At 37.0% G+C, this 21533-nt stretch overlaps 1 protein-coding gene across 1 annotated transcript in view; it reads right to left on the reverse strand.

Annotated features, from left to right (window-relative positions):
• Positions 1 to 3342: 3342 nt before the first annotated feature.
• The window catches only part of LOC145990866 (uncharacterized), a 70612-nt gene continuing 52421 nt past the window's right edge, over positions 3343 to 21533 (reverse strand). Inside the window, exon 6 of the mRNA XM_083126311.1 lies at positions 3343 to 4446. Within this exon, the coding sequence (XP_082982437.1) occupies positions 3744 to 4446 (703 nt within the window). The 3' untranslated portion in view covers positions 3343 to 3743. The remainder of the gene's footprint in view (positions 4447 to 21533) is intronic.

The raw sequence follows: 21533 nt of genomic DNA on the forward strand, positions 1-21533 counted from the left end.
CTCCATGCATACAAATTATAATGTACACTATCTAGGTAAAAATTGTTTACAATAGTTACAAATGTCAGAATACAAATAATACATTGTTAAAGCTTGCTTAAAAATATCACAGATTTTCTTATCACATAATTAGGAAATGAAAATAGCCAAAAATCACATCCAGCACAAAAAATTAGTGGCTTTGCATAATTCCCAGAAAACATTCTATGAAAATGTCTGGCAGTATTTTGCCAGCACTGGTATTGCCTCAACCCTATCACATGAATTTTGGAATAATTAGCACAAAACTTCGTAATGCATTGGTTGCTTGCAATACATAACATATGAATACAGTGGAACCCAGATAATACGTTCCGGGATTTTACATTTTCCCGCATTATACATTCAATCATGATAGTCCCAATGTATCAAAATGTTATAAAATTTTCCCTGATTTTACATTTTCCCGCATTTTAAGTTCTATCAGCTTGGTCCCCTGAAAAACATAAAATCGAGGTCCCACTGTATAAATAACAATTATAGAGATTAATTGACATGAAATTTTAACCAATATCAAGAGTTACTGACAAAAAAAATTACTACCAGTACCTAACCTACCCCTATAGCACTACAGCCCAATATTGGGCACTGGCTTACCTACCGACTGCTGGCCTCCCTCCCATGTGGGCCACCAGGGGGGCGTGGAGATCTGCAGCCAGACTACCATTCTACCTATTTCATATGAAATGGGAAATGTTTCATGAAAATGCTGAATGGTCCCTTCATGTCTGTAGCATATGTAAGTATCAGATGACTGCAATGAGTTTTGACTTACACAAATATACTGCACATTTAGAAATTAATTAGAAAAACATGATGCCTAAATTATACCATTTATTATATATGTGTGTGTGTGTGTGTATGTATGTATATATATATATATATATATATATATATATATATATATATATATATATATATATATATATATATATATATATATATATAATATATATTATACAAACCAATAACAAAAAAAGTTTGACTGAATACTCTATTACAGGCTCTTTATAGAGATATCATATTGGTAACATGATCATCAATTTTGCAGATGTACTGATATGCATACATGTATAATGTGCCACTTAATCTGCTGCATCACTAGGAATCTATTGGTAGACAGCTACAAGTAATGGTGTATGTACATTCTTGGTAATAGAAAAGAACACAGTAAATAATTATCAGTAGCGTAGCACCCTAGTATGCCCATACGCCCTGCGTTCCATGATTTAAGATTTTAAAAAATGCGTAAATGCTGTAAATATAAAGTAAAACGTGACTAATTATATACGTTTGAGCATTATGGCATTATAAAAAGCTAATTTCTCGAATCGTCTACAATGCTGCACTAACAGCTCTCGTTGTAGCATTTCTCTACTTGCTCTGCTTGCCAGACGCCAGCTAGGTTGGCGTACAGGACCATGCCTTCGTGGAGGCAGAGAGGAGGAGGGGAAGCTTGTCGCTTGAATCTCAACAGCATGGGCGAAATGCTCCTGCCATACGCAGGCGTGCGGAGCACCTGATTGGTTCTAGGGGCCATGTGACCTTTCCTGCCTTCCGATTCAAGGCGCTGTACTTCTGATGCAGACGACAGAAGTAGAATTCCTACCCGGTTTTTCGCGCTCGTGCCCATAGACAAACCTCGTGCCTCTGCTCGTGCTGTGTGATGCTACAATACGCAATATTCACTGACGTATCTTTAATGACCACTGCATTGTGTAATTTATCGCAAGAACAGTGAAGTGCATTAAAAACTAAAAGAACAAAACAGTTTTTGTCAAACAAGTTGATAAAGTCCTCGTGGTAGAAGTTCAGCCTGTGGCTGCTCTAACACCTAACCCACAAAACTATTTATTTAAAAAATATCTTTTCGTTAGTATCTTACTGCCTAATATTGTGCCAGTGGAAACGTTTAGCATTCGTTTCAAAACTCTTAACATCGTATAATCTCTTGACAAAAATGTTTTAAAATGTCTATCAGCATTCTCAAGATGCAATAAACAGTGGTCTGAAACTCTGAATTACTAATAGGCACTGTTACGTCAGTAGAGTGTAAGATTGTACAGAGTGTTTTGCACACCGTGCCAAGATGCCAGAGGTTTCCGGTTTGAATCCCGGCCTACGTATGTTTGTTCTTTGTGAGTGTGTCTTCATCAACTTCATCAATATCATCACTCATATTCATATTTGCGATTAGCCAAAAGTGGTAGAAAGTGAAGTAAAATAAACCCAATCAATCAATAGTTGTATCATCCACAACAATGAAGTCTACTGTTGTTCTAGAGGCGCTTGTGATTCAGGTAGTTTTTTTTTAATTACTTGCGTCATGCCGAAAGATTTCCTTGAATATAAAATACTGTTTGGCTACACATGTGTTATACGTGCGGAGCAAAATACTCCGAATGGTGTATGGTGTTTCTGACTTGAGCAATCTAATTAAAAATGGTATAAAACACCAGTGCTCCAAGCATTTGTTGAACACTGAAGCATCTTATTTTCTAGATAAAACAAGCATGGATCATGTTTTATCGGAACCCGGCTGACTTAATGTAATAAACACAATGAGATTGTGATTTTAAATAGACAATACATACGTTGGCTAATTCCATAAGTAAACTCTTAAGCAAAAAAAAAAGGGCCTACCCTTCCTTCGGAATTGGTGTTCCCATCCGAAATGCTCATGCTACGCCACTGATAATTATATATTTTGACACACTAAAATATGTCAACTGCTTTTAAAAATTGTAAACTCAACAATAAATACTTAGTGGCAAGTAATTGAAAGACATTTAGGCCCCTTCACTCTGTGTAAGGCACTTTTCAGATAGGCCGATGAAAATTACAAGAATAACTTGATATATTTCTTGTTCAAATTGTGGCGGTAGATCAGCATTTGCTGAACCTCGCCCAAGAATAAAGACCATTGAATTGAATTGAATGTGCAATCATGGAATGTTGTGTCTCCGTCAAAAAATAAAATAATACTGGCTTCTACTCCAGAAAGGCTACATAATGTGAATAACAAAAGCATTACTAAAACTTTTCTCTTACTATTATTCCTTCCTTTTTTTGTGTGTGGCATCCAGTCATCCACAAAGAAACTAAAATTTGTTTCAAGTCTTTTGAAAAAGAAATACATTAGACCTTTTCCATTAATTGGTTTCTTCGAGTGTCTTTATAGCATTACACCATAAAACAATGAAAAGACTTCAGTGGATGCTGGTTTACAAACTTGTATTAAGAGACACACTTACCCCCCCCCCCCCCACCAAAAAAAAAAAAACTCTGCTTTTTATTCATTAGAGTACTATTACAACCGGCTGCTCAGCTGAGGAACTGAGTTATACAACATGTTTTGTCTCTAGCCTCCAGTTTTTGTTAAATCTCTATTCAGTTGAGCAGTAGATGTATTGTTGTGCGGACAATATTATTGTTTTGTGCGAACAGTGTACTGTACAGTACATGTTTATTTTTACTCATTACTGTACAGTAATTTTCCTTGGCAAAATGAGTGAAATATAAAAACACAAGGTAGTGACAGTGGAACAAAAATTTAAAGGCTCTAGAATATTTAGACAAAGGGGAACCAGTGAAACATATCTGTGATGAATTAAAAAAATGTATGTATTTTTCAAGATACAGTCTACAATTGTTTAGTTTAAAACTTTGTGTGTGGGGGAGGGGGTTTGTAAAATGGAGACTGGCTATGTATCAGTCCTCACATTGATATGTATAACTGGACCATATGATACTGTTTGCGTTTGGGCATGGTGGTGGGTAACATTCTCAACTTCTGAATTGCAATCGTTATAAGTCAAGATTTCCTCTGCCTTCTCAATTTCTTCTTTGCTCTTGTTAATTTTAATGTCACTATCTTGCCTCTCTGGAGAAGAGTCGCTCGCATAATAAAAATCTGTAACTACATCTACTTGCCCATCCTCTACCACTGTGCTTGCCTCTGCCATTCTTTTGCCAATCTTTCTCTCCCACATGTTGGAAACTTTTGTGATAACATCAGAAATGGCAGCCGAAGATGACTGCTCGCTGGTAAAAAATGACAAAATCATCGACTCGATAACCTCATGAAATAAATTGCTGTCAAATACTACCTTTTTCACCACATTCTCAATATTTTCCACAACAGTACTGCTGAGATACGAAGATGACTCTTCGGTTCCAAAATTGCTTAAAATTTCACTTAAGGTGGATGTGAGAATTTCCTCAAAACATGGATTTAAAATGTTCATCAGGGAGCGCTTATGTTGTGAAGGCACACATGTATCTGTTCCACTGGCAAGCTGATCTAATGCTGCACCCTCCACTGCTTTTGGAGGAACATCCTTCCCTTCATCCTGCTCACCTTGTTGGGTCACCTCTTCCAATGGAACAGGCTCACCATTTATCATTCTGCAGTGAAAAGAGGGCATGACAATTGTGTCAGATTTCAAGGGATTTTCATGTTTGTAATAATGCAATTAAAGCCAATCTACAAGGGTTATACGTATATCAAAACACCAAGTAGTTTGTTAAATTCACAGAAGGTGGCAGAAGTATGAAGTCCATAACCGAATGCTTACCTCTGTAGTTCACAAGTCTGCCAATAGAGGGGTTTCCCCAGCAACACAAAATAAAAGGAACGTTTTGTCGCTCGCAACATGGATGATTGTTTTTATTAAACTGGTTCTAATTATCACATGCAGAACACTATTTTTTCTGCTTGAAACTTGAAATATTGAGTTTGTAAATGATGCTTTAGTTAGAAAAGCAATATTAATGATCTTTACATGCACAGAGGAGTAGAAATGAGTAACGGTTTTGTATCTACCAAAAATATATAAGGGTCCGACCTGGCGAAAGCTAGTGGAACTAACGCATGGAGGACCAAGCACATGTGAAGGACTCTCGCAAAGATGGATGCTGTCGGAAAGTGTTGTGTGTCGCTAAGAAAGTGGATCAGGGTGGACACTTTAGGACCATGATAAAATTCAAGTATAATTCCCAGTTTTCAAGGCAAACTTTCCAAAAATGCGAGGGTACAAGAGATGTTTTTCCTATTTCAACCTTTCATATTATACTGCCTCTCACCATCCACACACAAACACACACAAATATATTAACAATACAAAGGGACAAAATTCTAATTCTAATTCAATTAAACAGTATATATGTATAAACTATTTAATTTAAGGTGCATTTCACACACTCAGACTCGAAATACATCTACAAACACAAGTTGCTATTGTTACGGGTCATACCAATCTACAAAAAATTGTTAATTGTGTCAGAATTTCAAACTCAAATTTACCTAATCAACCTCATGATTCCTTATCTTGCAATAATCTTAAGTCTGTTAGATAGATTCTTCTGATACCACACAGCTTTCCTTTCCTTCCTTGTTAAAAATGAAGGCTACACTTTCAAAAACTTGCCCCATGGCATTTAGAAATATATATATAAATTCAATGGGATCTGGATTAATAAAAGTTGGAATTTTTCACATCTAAGGAGAAAAATTCATGGCGAATTCACACAGAATTCACAGAGCCAATAATTCATGCATAAATCCCAGAATTTAAGGAATTCCCAGTGAGTAGCCACTCTGTGGATGTTCACTGGTGTTTGGGGAACGAGTTGCTGAATGAAAGTTGGATGTTCATGAACAGGAATACTCAAGGATTATGTGGACGTTTCAAATCCAGTCTGGGAAAACTTGACATGGATCCTGGAAGAGAGGATGGAAGGGAAGAAACGTCACTGGTATTCTAACCACATGATGAAACGAGGAGATAAGGGAATTTTACTTCCCTTAAGTGCAGTGTCAACATAAACTCTGTTAGTGATAGTTTAATGATAGCTACCACGGTAATGAAATTTTCGAGAAACTTTGATACATATGTCATACCAGACTATCATACCATACAGGATATGGTAGCTTGAGGTATCACGTGTTCACTGAATGACGACACTATTGCTTTCTATTCTGAAAGGTTTGCATACTCCTGCAAAGGTTAATTATTGACTAACATATTGTAACCTTCAAAATATAAAAAAAAATGTATTCTGACAAAGCGTTATTTAATAACCTAGTTATTTTATTAACAGCAATTGATCATCGTGTATGGTTATCATGGCAGTATGTTCTTAACAATCTGAACTATCTCTCCACTGTATCTTTCTATGGTATTCGAGCTGGGGTGATATCACGTTACATTTATTACTTTAACTCTTTTGAATTGCATACAGTCTGTGAAATACTCGATACAAACTGTGTACTATTATCTGTTAATATTTTTCTAGGAATTCCATAGTGGTTAGTGAAACCGTCTTCGAAACATTTAATTATCTCTTTTGCTGTTGCCTTTCTTATGTTGTAACACATTACAAATTTACTACATATGTCCACGCATGTAAGGATGTATTGGAATCCTTTTGATCTCGGCAGTGGTCCAATTAAGTCTACAGATATTAAATACAATAGCCTTCGATCTATAACATATAGTTCTTCCTTTTTTAATTTCCATTTAGCTGGCTTAGTCTGTATGCACACAATGCAGTTTCTACCATGATCCACAACATCCTTTTTCAGTGTCTTCCAAAAATAGAAACGACGTGCCAGCCTCAAAGTTTTGTCTCTCCCAAAATGTCCTGATTCTTCATATACTGTTGTTAAAATCTTACGGATCATTGTTTTGGGTACACATAGCCTTAGTTGGTGTGGATTTTCAGCATTCACCTTGAAAATCATGCCTTCTATAATTCTGTAACTCTCTGTGATTCTAGATGTTCTCATCTTCCTTTCTCCAACAACGGTTTCTCCTTCCAATATTTTGAATATAGTACTAAGTTCTTCATTTTCTTTAATCTCTTTTATTCACTCCTCTTTTACTATATTCTACATTTCTTCCTCCACAATCGCATTTATGGATAATTTGATTATCTCTTCTGCTTCTTGTTGGCGTCCTATTGGAGCTCTGCTTAATGCATCGGCAATTTGATTATCTCTGCCCTTTATATCAATTACTTATATTCTTGTATTAACAAGGCCCACCAGGTAAGTCTAGGATTATACTGTTTTGCCGAATTTAGCCAGATCAAGCTTTTGTGATCACTGAATACCTTAAATCTCCTTCCTTTGAGGTATGGTGAGAACTTTTATATTCCGAATAAGATGGCTACGCATTTGAGTTCACTTATAGTATAAGGTTTCTCAAAAGTCTTAAGAGAACAGCTGCCATAATGGATGACTTGGTCTTCTCCATTCCCATCTTTCTGGAATAGATACGCCCCTAATCCTATGTTAGATGCATCGGTTCCCAAGCAAAATGTTTTCTCGAAATCCGGTTGGCTTATGGCAGGCGATGATATGAGATCGATCTTCAGTATACCGAAAGCTTTATCTTCTTCTTCTCCCCAGTTCCACTTGTTAGTTATCTTTAATAGCTCATACAATGGTCTTGCCTTTTGTGCAAAATCCTTAACAAACTTGCTTCTCCAATTACACATCCCAAGAAATCTCTGTAATTGTTTCTTTGTAATGGGCTTAGGGAAAGTCGTATCGCTTCATCCTTGTCTGTACATAGCTTAATTTCTCCAGCGGATATAACATGGCCTAAAAACTTAACTTCCTTTTTGACAAAAGAGCATTTCTCTAGTTTGACGGTTAATCCTGCTTTCCTAATTTGCTCAATACCCAATCTATTCTTCTTATATGTGAATCCCAATCTTTACTGTGTATGGACATGTCATTTACATATATGGTTAACCAATGCTTAGTTTCTATTCCAAATATATTTTTCAACGCAGTCATAAATGCCGAAACAGATGAATTTAAACCATATGGCAATCTTCTGAATTGAAACAATCTTGAGCCATATCTGAATGCTGTATACTTTCTTGACGTCTTTTCTATCTCAACTTGAAAATATCCCAGGGTCAAATCAAAAGAGGTAAAGTATCTGCTTCCTGCAAATGAGTGTAGCATCTCGTCTATTTTATTCACCTGGTTTCTTCCTCCATCGTTGATTCATCGCTTTAACTCTCTTCTCTCAGTTCTTTCTTAATATAAGTCTCTTCACTTTCTCGAAAAGTAGGTTTTATGTTTCCTTCTTTGACAAATAGCTTTCCTATCTTCCTTTCTACTTCTTCTACTTTCTTTTCTGTCTTATCTATCCTGCACACTGCTTCGTTTAATTTTCTGTGTTTCCTTTTTCTTTTTATGTGCTTTCATCGTAGATTCCTTCAGTTTGGTTCTATTTTCCATAATTTCTTTTTCCGTGATCAAAGTTCTTTCCTGAACTTCCTGAAGTTCTCGTGCCTTTTCTTCTCTCAATCTCAACATCTATCATCTATCATCAACTTTGCCTCACCTATCTCCTTTTCCACCAACTTTCTATTTTCCTCGCATGCGTTAGCTATTCGTGCATACATTTCTCTACTTTTACTTCTTCCCTCTTCTATCATATCTATTAGTTTCTTATTACTTTCTTCAAATTTTTCTTCAAATCTCCTATTATTCTCATCGATCTTTCTATTATTTTCTTCATGACAGTGTCGAGATGCACATGGAAATGATCGCTAACATGTAAGGAACACAAAATATTTGCATTATTATCATATGACCAATGTAACTTGAGTTATACCCCCAAAAGGAATTGTCGGCATGCTACTGATTCAAGCTTCAAAATGCAGCGGTACCTTGAAATGACTTTAGCTCTGAGACTATTTGCCCTGGAGATATGAACGATATACCGTTGTACGCAGAATGAATCACAGATTCAGAAGATATATAATTTATGCACATTTGGCATATATATGGAGGGGGAAAGGGGGTAAATCCCCTGAAAATACTTTTTTTAAAAAATGGTGTTTCTCCCCCCCCCCCCCCCGAAAAAAAGGATATGAAAAGTTCAAAATGCACATAGAAATTATCGCTGACATGTAAGGAACACAAAAATATTTGCATTATTATCATATGACCAATGTAACTTGAGTTGTACCCCCAAAAGGAATGGTCGCCACGCCACTGATTCAAGCTTCAAAATGCAGAGTTACAATGAAATGACCATAGCTCAGAAACTAAATGCCCTAGAGATATGAAAGATATACCGTTGTACGCAGAATGAATCACAGATTCAGACATATAAATTATGCACATTCAGCGTACATATGGAGGAGGGGAAAGGGGAGAAATCCCCTCAAAAATACTTTTCTTTAAAAAAAATGGTGTTTCCCCCACCCCCCGAAAAAAATGTCAAAATGCAAAATTTATGCAAATTTGGCGTATATATGGAGGGGGAAGGGAGAAAATCCCCAAAAATTATTTTAAAAAATTGTCACCACCCAAAAATGTCCTTGCACTTGGGCACAAAACGACAACTACGCAGCTGCTTGAAATTCTATTTTTAGACAATGCTGGGTAACCCCTGTTGCCACTTGTGGACACTTGTGCTAAAAAAACAAAGGTTTCCTTCAGCGCACTTCGAAATTCCATTCTCACAATGCAGATTCAACAACCAGTCTTCCCCCTCCCCCCCTACTTGCGCCCTCACGGAAAACTTTCATTTTGACATCGGATACTGATAAACAAGCTTCCTTCAAATGCACTTAGCAAGAGGGAGTGAAAAGCATTGCTTTAGAACAACAAAGCCGGTCTTCCTTTGATGTTTAAAAGAGCCGAAAAAGAGAAGTACCTTTTCCCGCCTTTTCCCCTCCATTTTCATGAAGACAAAAAAAAATGCAAAAAAACATTTCTGTTAAATACATGTGTTAGGAACAACATAAAAAAATAAAATCGAAATTCTAGCCAAAAATACAAAAGTTATAACGTAAAAACTACGACCTTGACACAGCGTCTCGATCGAGATGCTTGGAACAGTGAGGGTTACATTTGGGTATCTCGTTCGAGACGCAAAAGGTTAAACGAATATAGTATTTAAACACAGGATACATGGAATCAGATTATTTACATGATAAGTTACGTTCTTCTATAATTCTTATTTACAGTCAATTTTCATTTCAATATGATTTTTATTATTTCTTTTGTTGATTTTTATATTCTTCTCTCTGGACTTCCTTCGTAAGGTATGATCTGGATTTCCTTCTTAATGGAATTTCTGGGCTTCCTTCTTAATGGACGGTCTGGATCCGGACTTCCTTCTCAATGGATGGTCTGGATCTGGACTTCCTTCTCAATATGGAGGATCTGGGCTTCCTTCTTAATGGATGTTCTGGATCTTGACTTCCTTATTAATGAACATTCTGGATCTGGACTTCCTTCTTAATGGATGTTCTGGATCTGGACTTCCTTCTTAATGTACGTTCTGGATCTGGACTTACTTCTTAATGGATGTTGTGGATATGGACTTCCTTCTTGTTTCCTTTGTGAAATTTCCTCTGGATTTCCATTTAAAGGTGTTTTTGACAATTTAATGAATTCCGTTATCCTTTTTCCTTCAAGCTTTGGGAATTATACTAATATTCTCCCTTGCGGCTGCGATTGGAATGTTCCAACACTAACTGGGTACAACAGAGTGTATACTTGGTGCCAAACGACTGACATGTGCATCCAAGTAGGTGCTACGGTTGAAACGTACATCCAAAAGTGCTGTGGGGCATCGACTGAAACGTGCCGCCAATAATGTAAACAAAATTTCCGCTATGGGAATGGTAAATCAATCAGACAGATGCAATATCTGTTCAAAGACACAAACTTGTATCAGTGCTTTGACTTCTTTAATTTTCGTATTAACTTACATATGATCACTGATTTGATTTATCAAACATATATATATATATATTAATTTATTTATTTTATATTTATTATTTATCTTCTTATAGTAGATTTTATTGTTTTTCATCTTTCCCATTAGTTATATTCTTATTTATATAGTTATTCACATATATTATGTTAATTCTTAATCTTGCATGCCTGATACTGCCATCTCTATTCCGCTTTTGCAAACTATTTATATTATTTGGTTCTATTGGGTACATAACAAGGGGATATGCTAACGATAGTGCAAGGCATGTTAATTCATTGCACATTTTTTTAAATTCAATAACAATACCATTGAAACTCCTTTCATTTGGAAGTCTCCCAGAGAGCATGGCACTTTACGGCTTCTACCATATAAATTGAGAAAAAAAAAGAGGGATGGATTATGTTGATATTAAATTGCTCTTCTGCTCCAATTGTTCCCCGTCTTTAAACAAGTTGAATGCTAGGGTACATTGGATGATTGCCTTGCATAGTTCCTTAGTGCAGAGTTACTAAAAAAAAAATTGATCAAATTTAAATGAATGTAATTTCTTTTTTTTTTTATTCAAAATATTTCAAGGGGCATAAGTATCCATTCATTTGCATAATAATGTACTGTGAGACTCCAAAGGTGTTCAGTGTCACCAAATGGTAGAAACGAGAAAATAGGGTCCAGTTTGCAAATTTTGAACTCATTATCACTTAACACATTTTGGAAGTTTATTTTTATTTTTTAAATTTTTGTTCTTGTTTGTTTTTCCTTTTATTTGCATGGATGGAGTGTCCTGAGCTCCTATTTGCAGTACCTTGCATAGTCATACGGTCATTACACAAACATCAGTCAGACTTTGAGAAGGTTTTGAACTTGGGAAATTTTGGTGGTATGGTAGTGGTAGCTGGGTTTCTTTGTGTAACATGAAGGGGTGGACTCCCACACCATGGGCGGATTGCAATAAGGGCAATGAACAAAATGGAAAAACATTCCTGGGCAGCTTATGCCTTAAGAGTAGAGCTGAACTAATACATTAATATCAGTAACTATTGGTTGAACTTTCTTCACTGCCATTGTTTTTGAGTGGCCAGAAGCATGGCCAAAATCAACAACTCACTTGTCAACATTTGTCATTCCCAAAGGTTCATTCACCCTTCTCTGTGACAGGTTGGAATGCCAACACAAGAAGTTCTATGTAGATTTTTAAATAAAAACTGGACTTTCCTGGGAACAGGGACGTCGTTAGGGGGTGCACGCGGGGGCACTGGCCCCGGCAAACGTCCACGTGGGCCCGGGAAACTTTTCAGTATTTGCTGGAAATTTTACTTTGATGACAAATATTGCAAAATAATTCTTCAGTAAATTTTGCTTGCAGTTTGAAACACTTCCTCAATTTTCAGTAGCACGAACCCAACCAAGGCATTTCTTTCTTATTTCCCTGTTTCTTGCTTGTTGAAGACAAACAGATGTATTGGGAGGGGATGCAGTTAATGGTTTTGTGGTCCGCCCCGGTCAGGGAAGTCTGAGACCTATTGAAAATTCACTTTTCCTCCCTGCTGTACACCAGATCCAGGATCCCCCTAAAACCCGCATTTTCTCTTCATCTGGCCCTGCACTGGCTTCATGGGTGCCGAAAGGACGACACAAACAGGAAGATTTAGCTACGGGTGGCTAGAACTTTCTGCGTTAATTATTTTATGGTTCAGAAAAGATATCCCCATGCGTTTCAAATTCCAAGAACAAAATTCTATTGCTTGTCCCTTTTTCGGCGCGGGAATGAATGACATAGCGGTTCTTCTCATATGCACTTAACCCTCCTGCTAATGACTTGCCCTGCAAGGAGGGAAAGGCCGCTTTCTGAAAATTCGGAGAAACATCGAAGCGGTCGGTTCATCTGTTGATTTGGTGGACAGTTGATATCTGTCAGTTTGAAGTAGGATTTGTTGTCCGAGCGGTGTAAACGCGAGAAGATAGCATTACGAAGTGTTTGTGATCTCGTTTTCCTACATCGCGAGTAAAATATCGAATGAGAAGCTGCCAGATTGTCTTCCTCTGGAAACAATGGATCAGGTTCGACTGATCGACCAAATATTCAACATATTGGCATTCTAAAAGAGAGTCTGACTACCACACACGATCCTGGGTTCGGCTCCCAGGGTAGTTCATCTCATGTATAATGAAGAATAAACCACTTTTCAATTAAGGAAGGAAACTAGTTATGTAGCAATTGTTTTTACAGCCATCTGCATGCTTTATAAGTATTATGTTACAAACTTTGTATATATATTTCTGACTTTCTGTGATTTTTCTTCATTTAGCCTCCACCTGCAAATGAGGAAGTTGCAGCTGCTTAGGTGGCTAGGTTGGCTAGACATACACATATAATTAATCCCTAGTCATATAGCGAATAATACTTATAATATAATCATGAGTTATAGAGAAGCAAATAACATATCAAACATTTTCTGTTTCTATTTGTTGTGCAGTGGTTAACAAGGTGCATTACGATGCCAGGGATCATGGGTTCGAATCCCGGACTGGGCGTGTGTGTTCTTTATGATGGTCCTCATCAATTTCACATCATTCATTTTCATCTTCATCTTCACGATTAGCCTATAAATGTCATAAAAGCGAAGTAAAATAAACCAAATCAATCATTTAAATATTTCTATATTACGCCGCTTTTCTACCTCTTGGGATGCGACAATGAGGATGAATGATCAGCCGAAGGAATGGCGATAGGACAGACATGATACAACCATACCTGTCCAATGTCTGAACCTTGGACCTCTGGTTTCGTAGCGTGTTATACTCAGTGGAAATCCTAGGAAGAAAAACTGTAAAGTAGGGTGAAAAGAAGCAAAGTTGTACGATGCATAAAAAGCCATGTTTAGTTATTCTAAAACCTTCCAATAATGGAGTTCGTATTTTAAGTCTACTGTATACACAGTAAGGCTAATCGGGAATCCGAACCACTATGTGCCTCCACCGGGTATCGAACCCGGGAACCCTTGATTGCAAGGCGGCGACGCTACAACATCGAGGAGGCCGAGAAAACTTACAATTAGTCAGTAAAATTAATATTGAGGGACAAGGCCTGCGAAGAGTTCTTTCATTCGGTTGCGCTTTCAAGTACTTCCCAAATTGTCCTCACGATGTTGGAACAGCACAGAAATTTTGGAACTAATACAAGCAGGCACACACCCAGGGAAGGGGCTCGGGGGCTGCAGTCTATTTGAGCGTGTGGGAACTTTGTTTTATCCAGTGACATCATATATTCAGTTTTCCACACACAAATAAGATTAATTTCAAGAAATTAGACGTGTGCATATAATTTCTTATCGTCATCATTTCCCAAGTGAATAATCAGCAGATGCCATAGAAGACTCGGGCCCGCCCTTGAACTAAGAGATACCGGATTCGATTCCGGTATGAACTGTATACATGAGATGCCTAGCTTGAACTCATTACGCACACATTTCATATTTGCACTGTTGCCAATACCTGTAAACCTGGCTGCTCTACCACTTAACCAGCAAAACTATTTTATTATTATTATTATTATTATTATTATTATTATTATTATTATTACTACTACTATTATGATTATTAGTATTATTATTATTATATCGTTAGTATATAACTGCTTAATATTGTGTCAATGGAAATGTTTAGCATTCATTTGAAAACTCTTAACATCAAATGGTCTCTGGACAAAATTATTTTAAAATGTTTATCAACATTCTCAAGATGTAATAAACAGTGGTCTGAATTAATAATCGGCACTGTTACGTCAGTGCAGTGTACGATAGTTGGATCATCCATCCACCTCCGTGTCAGTGTGTTTTGCACACTGTGTGATTCTTTTCTTTCCAACACTATATACACACACACATACATACATAATGTATGTATGCAGCATAGGCCTATATGGTGTATAAATAGTTAATTTATAATAGTTGGATAGAAAAAATCTTACGTTTGGGCCCCCCCAAACTGATCAACCTAGCTACGTCCCTGCCTGGGAAGCAAATGATTGACAAGATCAAAGATATGAGGGTCATTCCATGTCAAATTAACAAAAAAATGGAGTTAGGGAACCCAGGCTCTTAGATTTTATTGAAACTTGGCACATTTAATCCTTCCAAGGTGGTGAGAAACCATAATTTTAAACCACATTTTTTTGTCTCGAACTTGTCTGGTTTCATTTTTATAGCCCCTCAAACTTTCAGTGATTCAACCTTTCTTCCATTACCAGAGCCTCGAAGTAAGACCTGCACTGTCTTAGAAAAATAATTCTATCTCCCTTATAAATTATTCAATCCTTTTGAAACTTCACAACAATGTTAACCAAACAATAAGAATTCCAGAAAAAAATATGCCAACATATAATATTTATATTTTAGTACACTAATAAATTAATAAAATTTTATTATGCGATTTTTTGGACTGGACATGGTTTACTAAAATTTGAATTATCATTGAAAGGGAAAGGTGCAACAGCAACACAAATATTTTAAAAATGAACTTAGATATATGATTTAACTTACGCAGAAATTAAGTTGATGGCATTTTCATTTTTCGGAAAATATGACAACTTATTTCTGAAAATTTTTAAAAATGGCTTCCATATTTCATATTTTTCAAATTAACTAAAAATTTAAGAATCTAGCTTCAAAATATCATTGAAGCCAATGTCAACCTAAAAGTATATATATCACACCCATAATTCTAATTCAGTCAGAGTTGTTTGTGTTTATTATTAAAATAATATTGCAGGAACATGAAAACTTCATATTGACTGAATGTTTCTTTACAGGGAAGACACTATCATGAGTGTCACACTATTAGGAGGGGAATACGCCTTGTTTAACCCCCCCCCCTCCGCAAAGAAAATCCTGTATGAATGTTTTGTTCTTAATGATTATTTGACCTGAAAGAATATCCTTATAATTTCTTATATTAGTTTATTTACATTTATTAGGAAAAAGGCACATTTTAAAAAGTAGTTGATACTCTAACTTTTTAACACATGGAATGAAATTAATGAGGAATGTACCTTGTATTATTATAAGATTTGATCGCTTTGGTGACTTGTGCCAACAATACTTACTGTTGGATTAAAAATCATGGATACTATAGTCGTTTTCACGTTCAAAAGACACAATGGGCTCTTATGGGCAATGCTTTTCTTATGGGAAATACGAGCGGGCTGTTGTAAAATTTCTGGATTTACAAATTTAGCTTAAGTAAAATTGGTACCTGCAGTTTTGCAGGAAATTTTGTAGAGAATATGATGGTGAACACAAAAAACTGGTAACTTGCTTACATAATTTTAGATAAATTAAAAACGCAAATTTTCTGTGAAAACACAATTTTTACATTGTTTTCATTCCTAATGTTGAAACATGCCGTAAAATTGAAACATTCATTATTAAAAAAATTGACACTGTTTTTTAATTGTCATAGGTGACGGTGGTACTCAGAATTTATCAATACTTTAAAGCATATTTGCATTAAAAAATATTCAAATAAAGTATGTGGAGATTTTTTATATTCGTGCAGTAGAAAATGTCGTCGCTGGCCATTTTTTGTTCTGTAATTCTAAGTAAAAACTTCCAGCGACAAAGTTGTGGAGAAAATAATGAAATTATTTTTTATAACCACTCAAAGGTTCCCAGAAATATTACTTCCATGCATTTGGAGTTTCTTTTTAACCCGAACTGCGCGCGAAGTAAGGAGACGTTGTCTGGCCATCTTGAGCTGACTCACCGCAGCATTCTGGCTAATCACCACCAAGTTTTCGAGTTGTTATTTTATTTCCATTCAGTAAAAATATGAACTTCATGCAGTTTGTTATGATAGAATTGAAATTACTTAAATTTAATAATTGACAATTATTTCCAATGCTGCTGTTGTGAGCAACATTAGTGCTGTCGCAAATACACGTTGTTTTTGTTTACATTACTGTCGACATTAATACTGAAATGAAGATCACCTTTCAGTTTCCAACGTACACATAAATTCATAGACACCATATTAACCTTTGAAAGGCTTTCCAACACGTGACAAAATATGGGGCTTCAAGATAGAAATATGACATGCCTTGCTTGAGTCATTCACGTCTTATCAGTTCACGTGGGCCATAACTCATTTGCTTGTTTGAGTTGCAACTTGAATCTAACCCATGTGCCAGGTTCCCCTTACTTGAGTGAGAGATCTGCTTTGGTCTGTTTAGACTTTTTCCCTCTCTCGAAAAAGTGTTTTCAGTTGTGTGAGTTCTCAGTGATTTTTACTTTTTTAAGTGATTTCTGAAGGTGTCATATTCGTGCATTACACTCGCGTGTGTAGTGATCGCAATGGATCATAGTAAAAAGGGTAACTGTAACGTTCACAGTATAATACTAATATTAATAATTACATATAATTATCATTATATATACAAAATATGTAACACCTTCATTGTGAAGCAAGGTCATCATTTTCCGGCGACATGAGGTAGCGCTGTATTGGCAACACTGTACGGTTTCTCCATAAGCGCCGTTGTGTCTTCTGAACGTGAAAACGACTTTAGAGTTTGGACTCCAATTAAAAATTTGGCAGTAGACCTACATAAAAAAGAATTACATCAAAATTTAGCTTATTCAATTCTGTGTTAATCTAAGGTAACCATTTTTTTCCCAGTATGCCTTCTATTTTTTTATTGGAATGAGAAAAAAGTGCTGTTGAAACACCATGTTGTTGAACCATGGAAACTGCGAGCTGTTACTGTGAGTCAGCGTGAGCAGTGTTGCCACGTTCCACATACATCTTTACTCTGTTGAATGAAAATCTGTATCATATAGTTTTTTGGATGTGAATTAACAATGCTACTACATTTTAAAAACAGATGCAAAGGGTTTAAAAAGAAGACCAAGGTTGTAAGGCCAATCCTAAGAAAGAGGTGTTTCACAAATTGAGAGTGACCTTTGCCAATTTTTGAATTCTGAAAATTAAGAATTGTATTTAAAACCATTCTGCCTGCACTGTATTAAAATTTCATCATGATTGGACCAGCAGTTTTTATTTATAGAATTTCAAAGAGAGGGATAATTTGCAAAACTCAAAAAAAGGGCATTTTTTTTTTGTACTGATAAAAAAATAAGGCATACTGGAGAGGAAATTGGTTAACATCGATTAATGCAGAATTGAATAAACTAAATTATTGTGAATCTTTGTCTGAAGAACACCCTGTTAGAGGATGGAAACGTTATGTTTTAGTGTATAATTTTTTCTACAATAAATTTTGTCTTGGTCAGCATTTGAATGTTTTACCAACATGGAAACAAGGCTTAACAGTGTTAAATTTTGATGTAAATCATTTTTATGTAGGTCTATTGGTTAATTTCTTATTGAAGTCCAAACTCTAGTATCTATGATTTTTAATCCTTCCTTTTTGGCATTCACATTCATTTCTTTACATTTGAATATTCCAAACATGTATCACGTGACAGTTTTGTGAATATTATTGGATGAATATTGTTTGTTGTTGTATACTCAGATGGGATAATGGAAAACTTTAGTAGGCCGCAGTGGCTCAGTCGGTAACGCGTCTGACTACCATGCTAAAGGTCCCGGGTTCGATCCCCGGCCGGTTCAAATCCGGGAATTTTTCTAACGATGGAAGCGGCCCCGCCACCTACCCAGTGAGGAATAACATGGGTACCTGGGGGAAACCCTGGGGGGTAAAGGCAGTCAGGGGCATGATGCTGATCACATCACCCCCACTCACGACCGGATCAAGAATGTGTGAGGCGTTACCCCCACACCCCCTATACGCCTTCATCGCGTAGTGCTATACACAGGGGACCACTTTACTTTTTCTACTACTACGCCATGGGTGAGGCTTGTGTAATGCTATTAGTCAACTCTCGATACAATGACCTTTCACAGTTCCCGGGAAAATGGTCGTTATTTCAAAGGGGTCGTTATTGGAATTTGCACCAATTTTCAGCTTAAACAGAACTCAAACGGACACAAAGATGCCTAGGAGATGGAAACAACATTTATCCTGGTAGTTATACAACCTGTTATGCACAGGATGCATGTTGTGAGAAGGAAAATAGAACATAAAAACATTGCACAGTCATTGCTCTACCAGGAAATTCTTACAATTCTAGTTCATGAGAAACTGGTTTGCACTGAGACCTATTGAAAGGAAAACAATCTCTCGCTTATTGCAAGCGAAACTTAAAGAATCTTGACACCAGTCAGACTGGCACCAGCAAAACTCGGGAGATAATCTGGCAGAATGAATGTTGGATTTTATACGGGTCTACTGAAGCATTGTCTGTTACAAGATTAACTGCTAAGATTAGATCTCTCGGAAGAAACAACACAACCTTTCTAGGCACCAGAAAAAAAAAGAAAAAAAAAGGTGGGGCTGTGTAAAATACATCGTAAAAAAAGGTCACGTTTTCTTTGCTTCAACCAACTTCATTCACCCCCCTCCCCCATTCAAGGGAGCAGTCCAAACTCCTTCCTTGACTTGCATTGTAATCCAGTGTGAAAAAGGAAACGTGCAACTTGCGATCTGTTTTCACCCAATGCGTATTCTAGGACACATCATTAAACAGTGTCGGAGTCGATAATCATTCGGGTTTGGAATTGAATTTCACTTTAAACTGTATATTTAGTCCCGATTAGCCCATCAGCATAAAATGAACTGAAAACAAGCTTCATGAAACTGCACATTTTCACATATCAAAATGGTAGATCGTTATTTACTCTCACGTTAATCGACGATTTAATGTTGCAGTTTCTTTTTTTTTTTTTTTTTTTTTTTCACATGAATGGTTCTGAAGAAAAGCGGATGTGAATTACATTTACAGTTTGCTTATCAGAAGGAGCAGTACATGAAGTTGTTTTATTAACTCTTGTTTTCCTTTCTGGAGATCGTCAAATCAAAACAGCTTTGCAAGATTCAAAACAATAACTTTTTCCTTCGCACTTGAAGAGTCATTGCTGTTATTGGCAAGCAAGAGCTTTGCAGACACTAGACAAAACACTGGCACCAGCTGCAGCGTAAAAACAAGGAGACCGGCTGGAAGTTCAAGCAACAGGTGGTGTAAGAGAAAACCCCAGCATTTTAAAGATAACGGAACTGTCGAAGACGGAACTTTTAACAGCAGTGTAAAGAAGAAAGAAATGACCCTTGCTTTACGTTTTACCATGCAACAGACAATAATACGGGCAATATTTCCTATGCAGAGAACAGCATAAAAAAAAATAGGACCTGAATTCTGCAATTATCAACATTGCTGTGCACACCAGTGGCGAGGAATGACCTGGGGAAAGGGGGGGAGGGTCAGAACTAGTTTCCCCATTTTAGACATCAAAGGAAAGGAAGATGGTGGGACCACTACCACCCTCGCCTGTAATCAGCCCATGTGCACACACGAGCAAGAAAATCGTGGCTGAAACAATCGGCATCACCCTTCCCCCCACGTTTGCTGACAGGAAAAGAGAGAGACGTCAGTCAGCCAACGGAACACTTTTCTGGCAGATATTACGACATCGACACAATTAGGAAAACGTATGAAGTGGGAAACGGGAGTTATGCTGCACGTAAGATCGAAGTAAACTTTTGTGGAAACCTGGATGAAAACGCATTAAGCGGGTTGACGATCTTTAGTTGGCCTATGTGATTTTGATTATCTCTAACAGTTTCGCTTTTTTATGAAGTGTTACAGGGAACAACGAACACGTTTTGAATGAAAGCAGTTAGCTGAAGTTGTAGGCTGCAAGGCCAAGAGTTGCTCACTCACGAGAACCTGCTGAACTGTAGGTCAGAACTGGACAGATGGGCCAGACTTCCAGGCACCACGCGTCTGTATTTTGGAACATTCCTGCGATCTTATCTCTCAAGGTGGTGTATTTATCGATGAAAGAGCTTGACCTGTCATACACATTTGCAAGGACTGCAAGTCCAGCAGTCATTTCGGGCTGCTCCCCCTCCCCTCCCTTGCGAGTTTTCAGCAGCTCTTAGGACAAGGAAACAAGTCAAGGTCGATTTAAAATAACATCCAAGCACCTTCGATCTTCTCTTCTCACATATCCAAGAGCAAGCGTGGCAAAACAAGCCTGGTGTGTTGGGTAGCAGCAGTCGGGTGCGGGGTAACATTGGTGCACTTGAGGGAGAGGAGGGCAGATGTCAGGTGCTATTGGATATCACTCAAGCATGGTGTGGTGGTGTCTATTTTTAGTTCAGACCCAATTGTGAGCGGTAGAGCACTCGTGAAAGGAATGAGTGAAAAAAGGGTCATTACTTCGAGAGGGTCGTTATACCTGGGGTCGTAGAATCGAGAGTTGACTGTATTTGGTTATGTTGCAGCATATTTTCATGTTGCTTATTATATGAATTATGCATATTGTTACTATAATTTGTTCAATTGCACAGATTTTTAACTCATGCTAGTTAATAGCTGAGGGGAAGAACTAGTTCCCCTACCCCTCCTTCACCAGGGTGGCTGGTCAACAACATTGTGAGGGCTCCCTTATATACAATTTCAGTTATAACTTTTAAACCAAGTTGTTTCAGATAGTCAATATGTTTTGAGCCTTTTTCAACCCAATAATTCCTCAACTGAAGCCCCTTGCAGAAGAAATTCTGGTCCTGTACATTGAAAGTACTATGAGGTAGGTTTTATTTTAACTTACATGGGCCATATTTTGGGATCAAATATCTCTGTTATTTGTGATTTTCGC

The sequence above is a fragment of the Lepisma saccharinum genome, chromosome 8, assembly GCF_977018435.1.
Source record: "Lepisma saccharinum chromosome 8, izLepSacc3.1, whole genome shotgun sequence".
Classification (NCBI taxonomy): Eukaryota; Metazoa; Arthropoda; class Insecta; order Zygentoma; family Lepismatidae; genus Lepisma; species Lepisma saccharinum.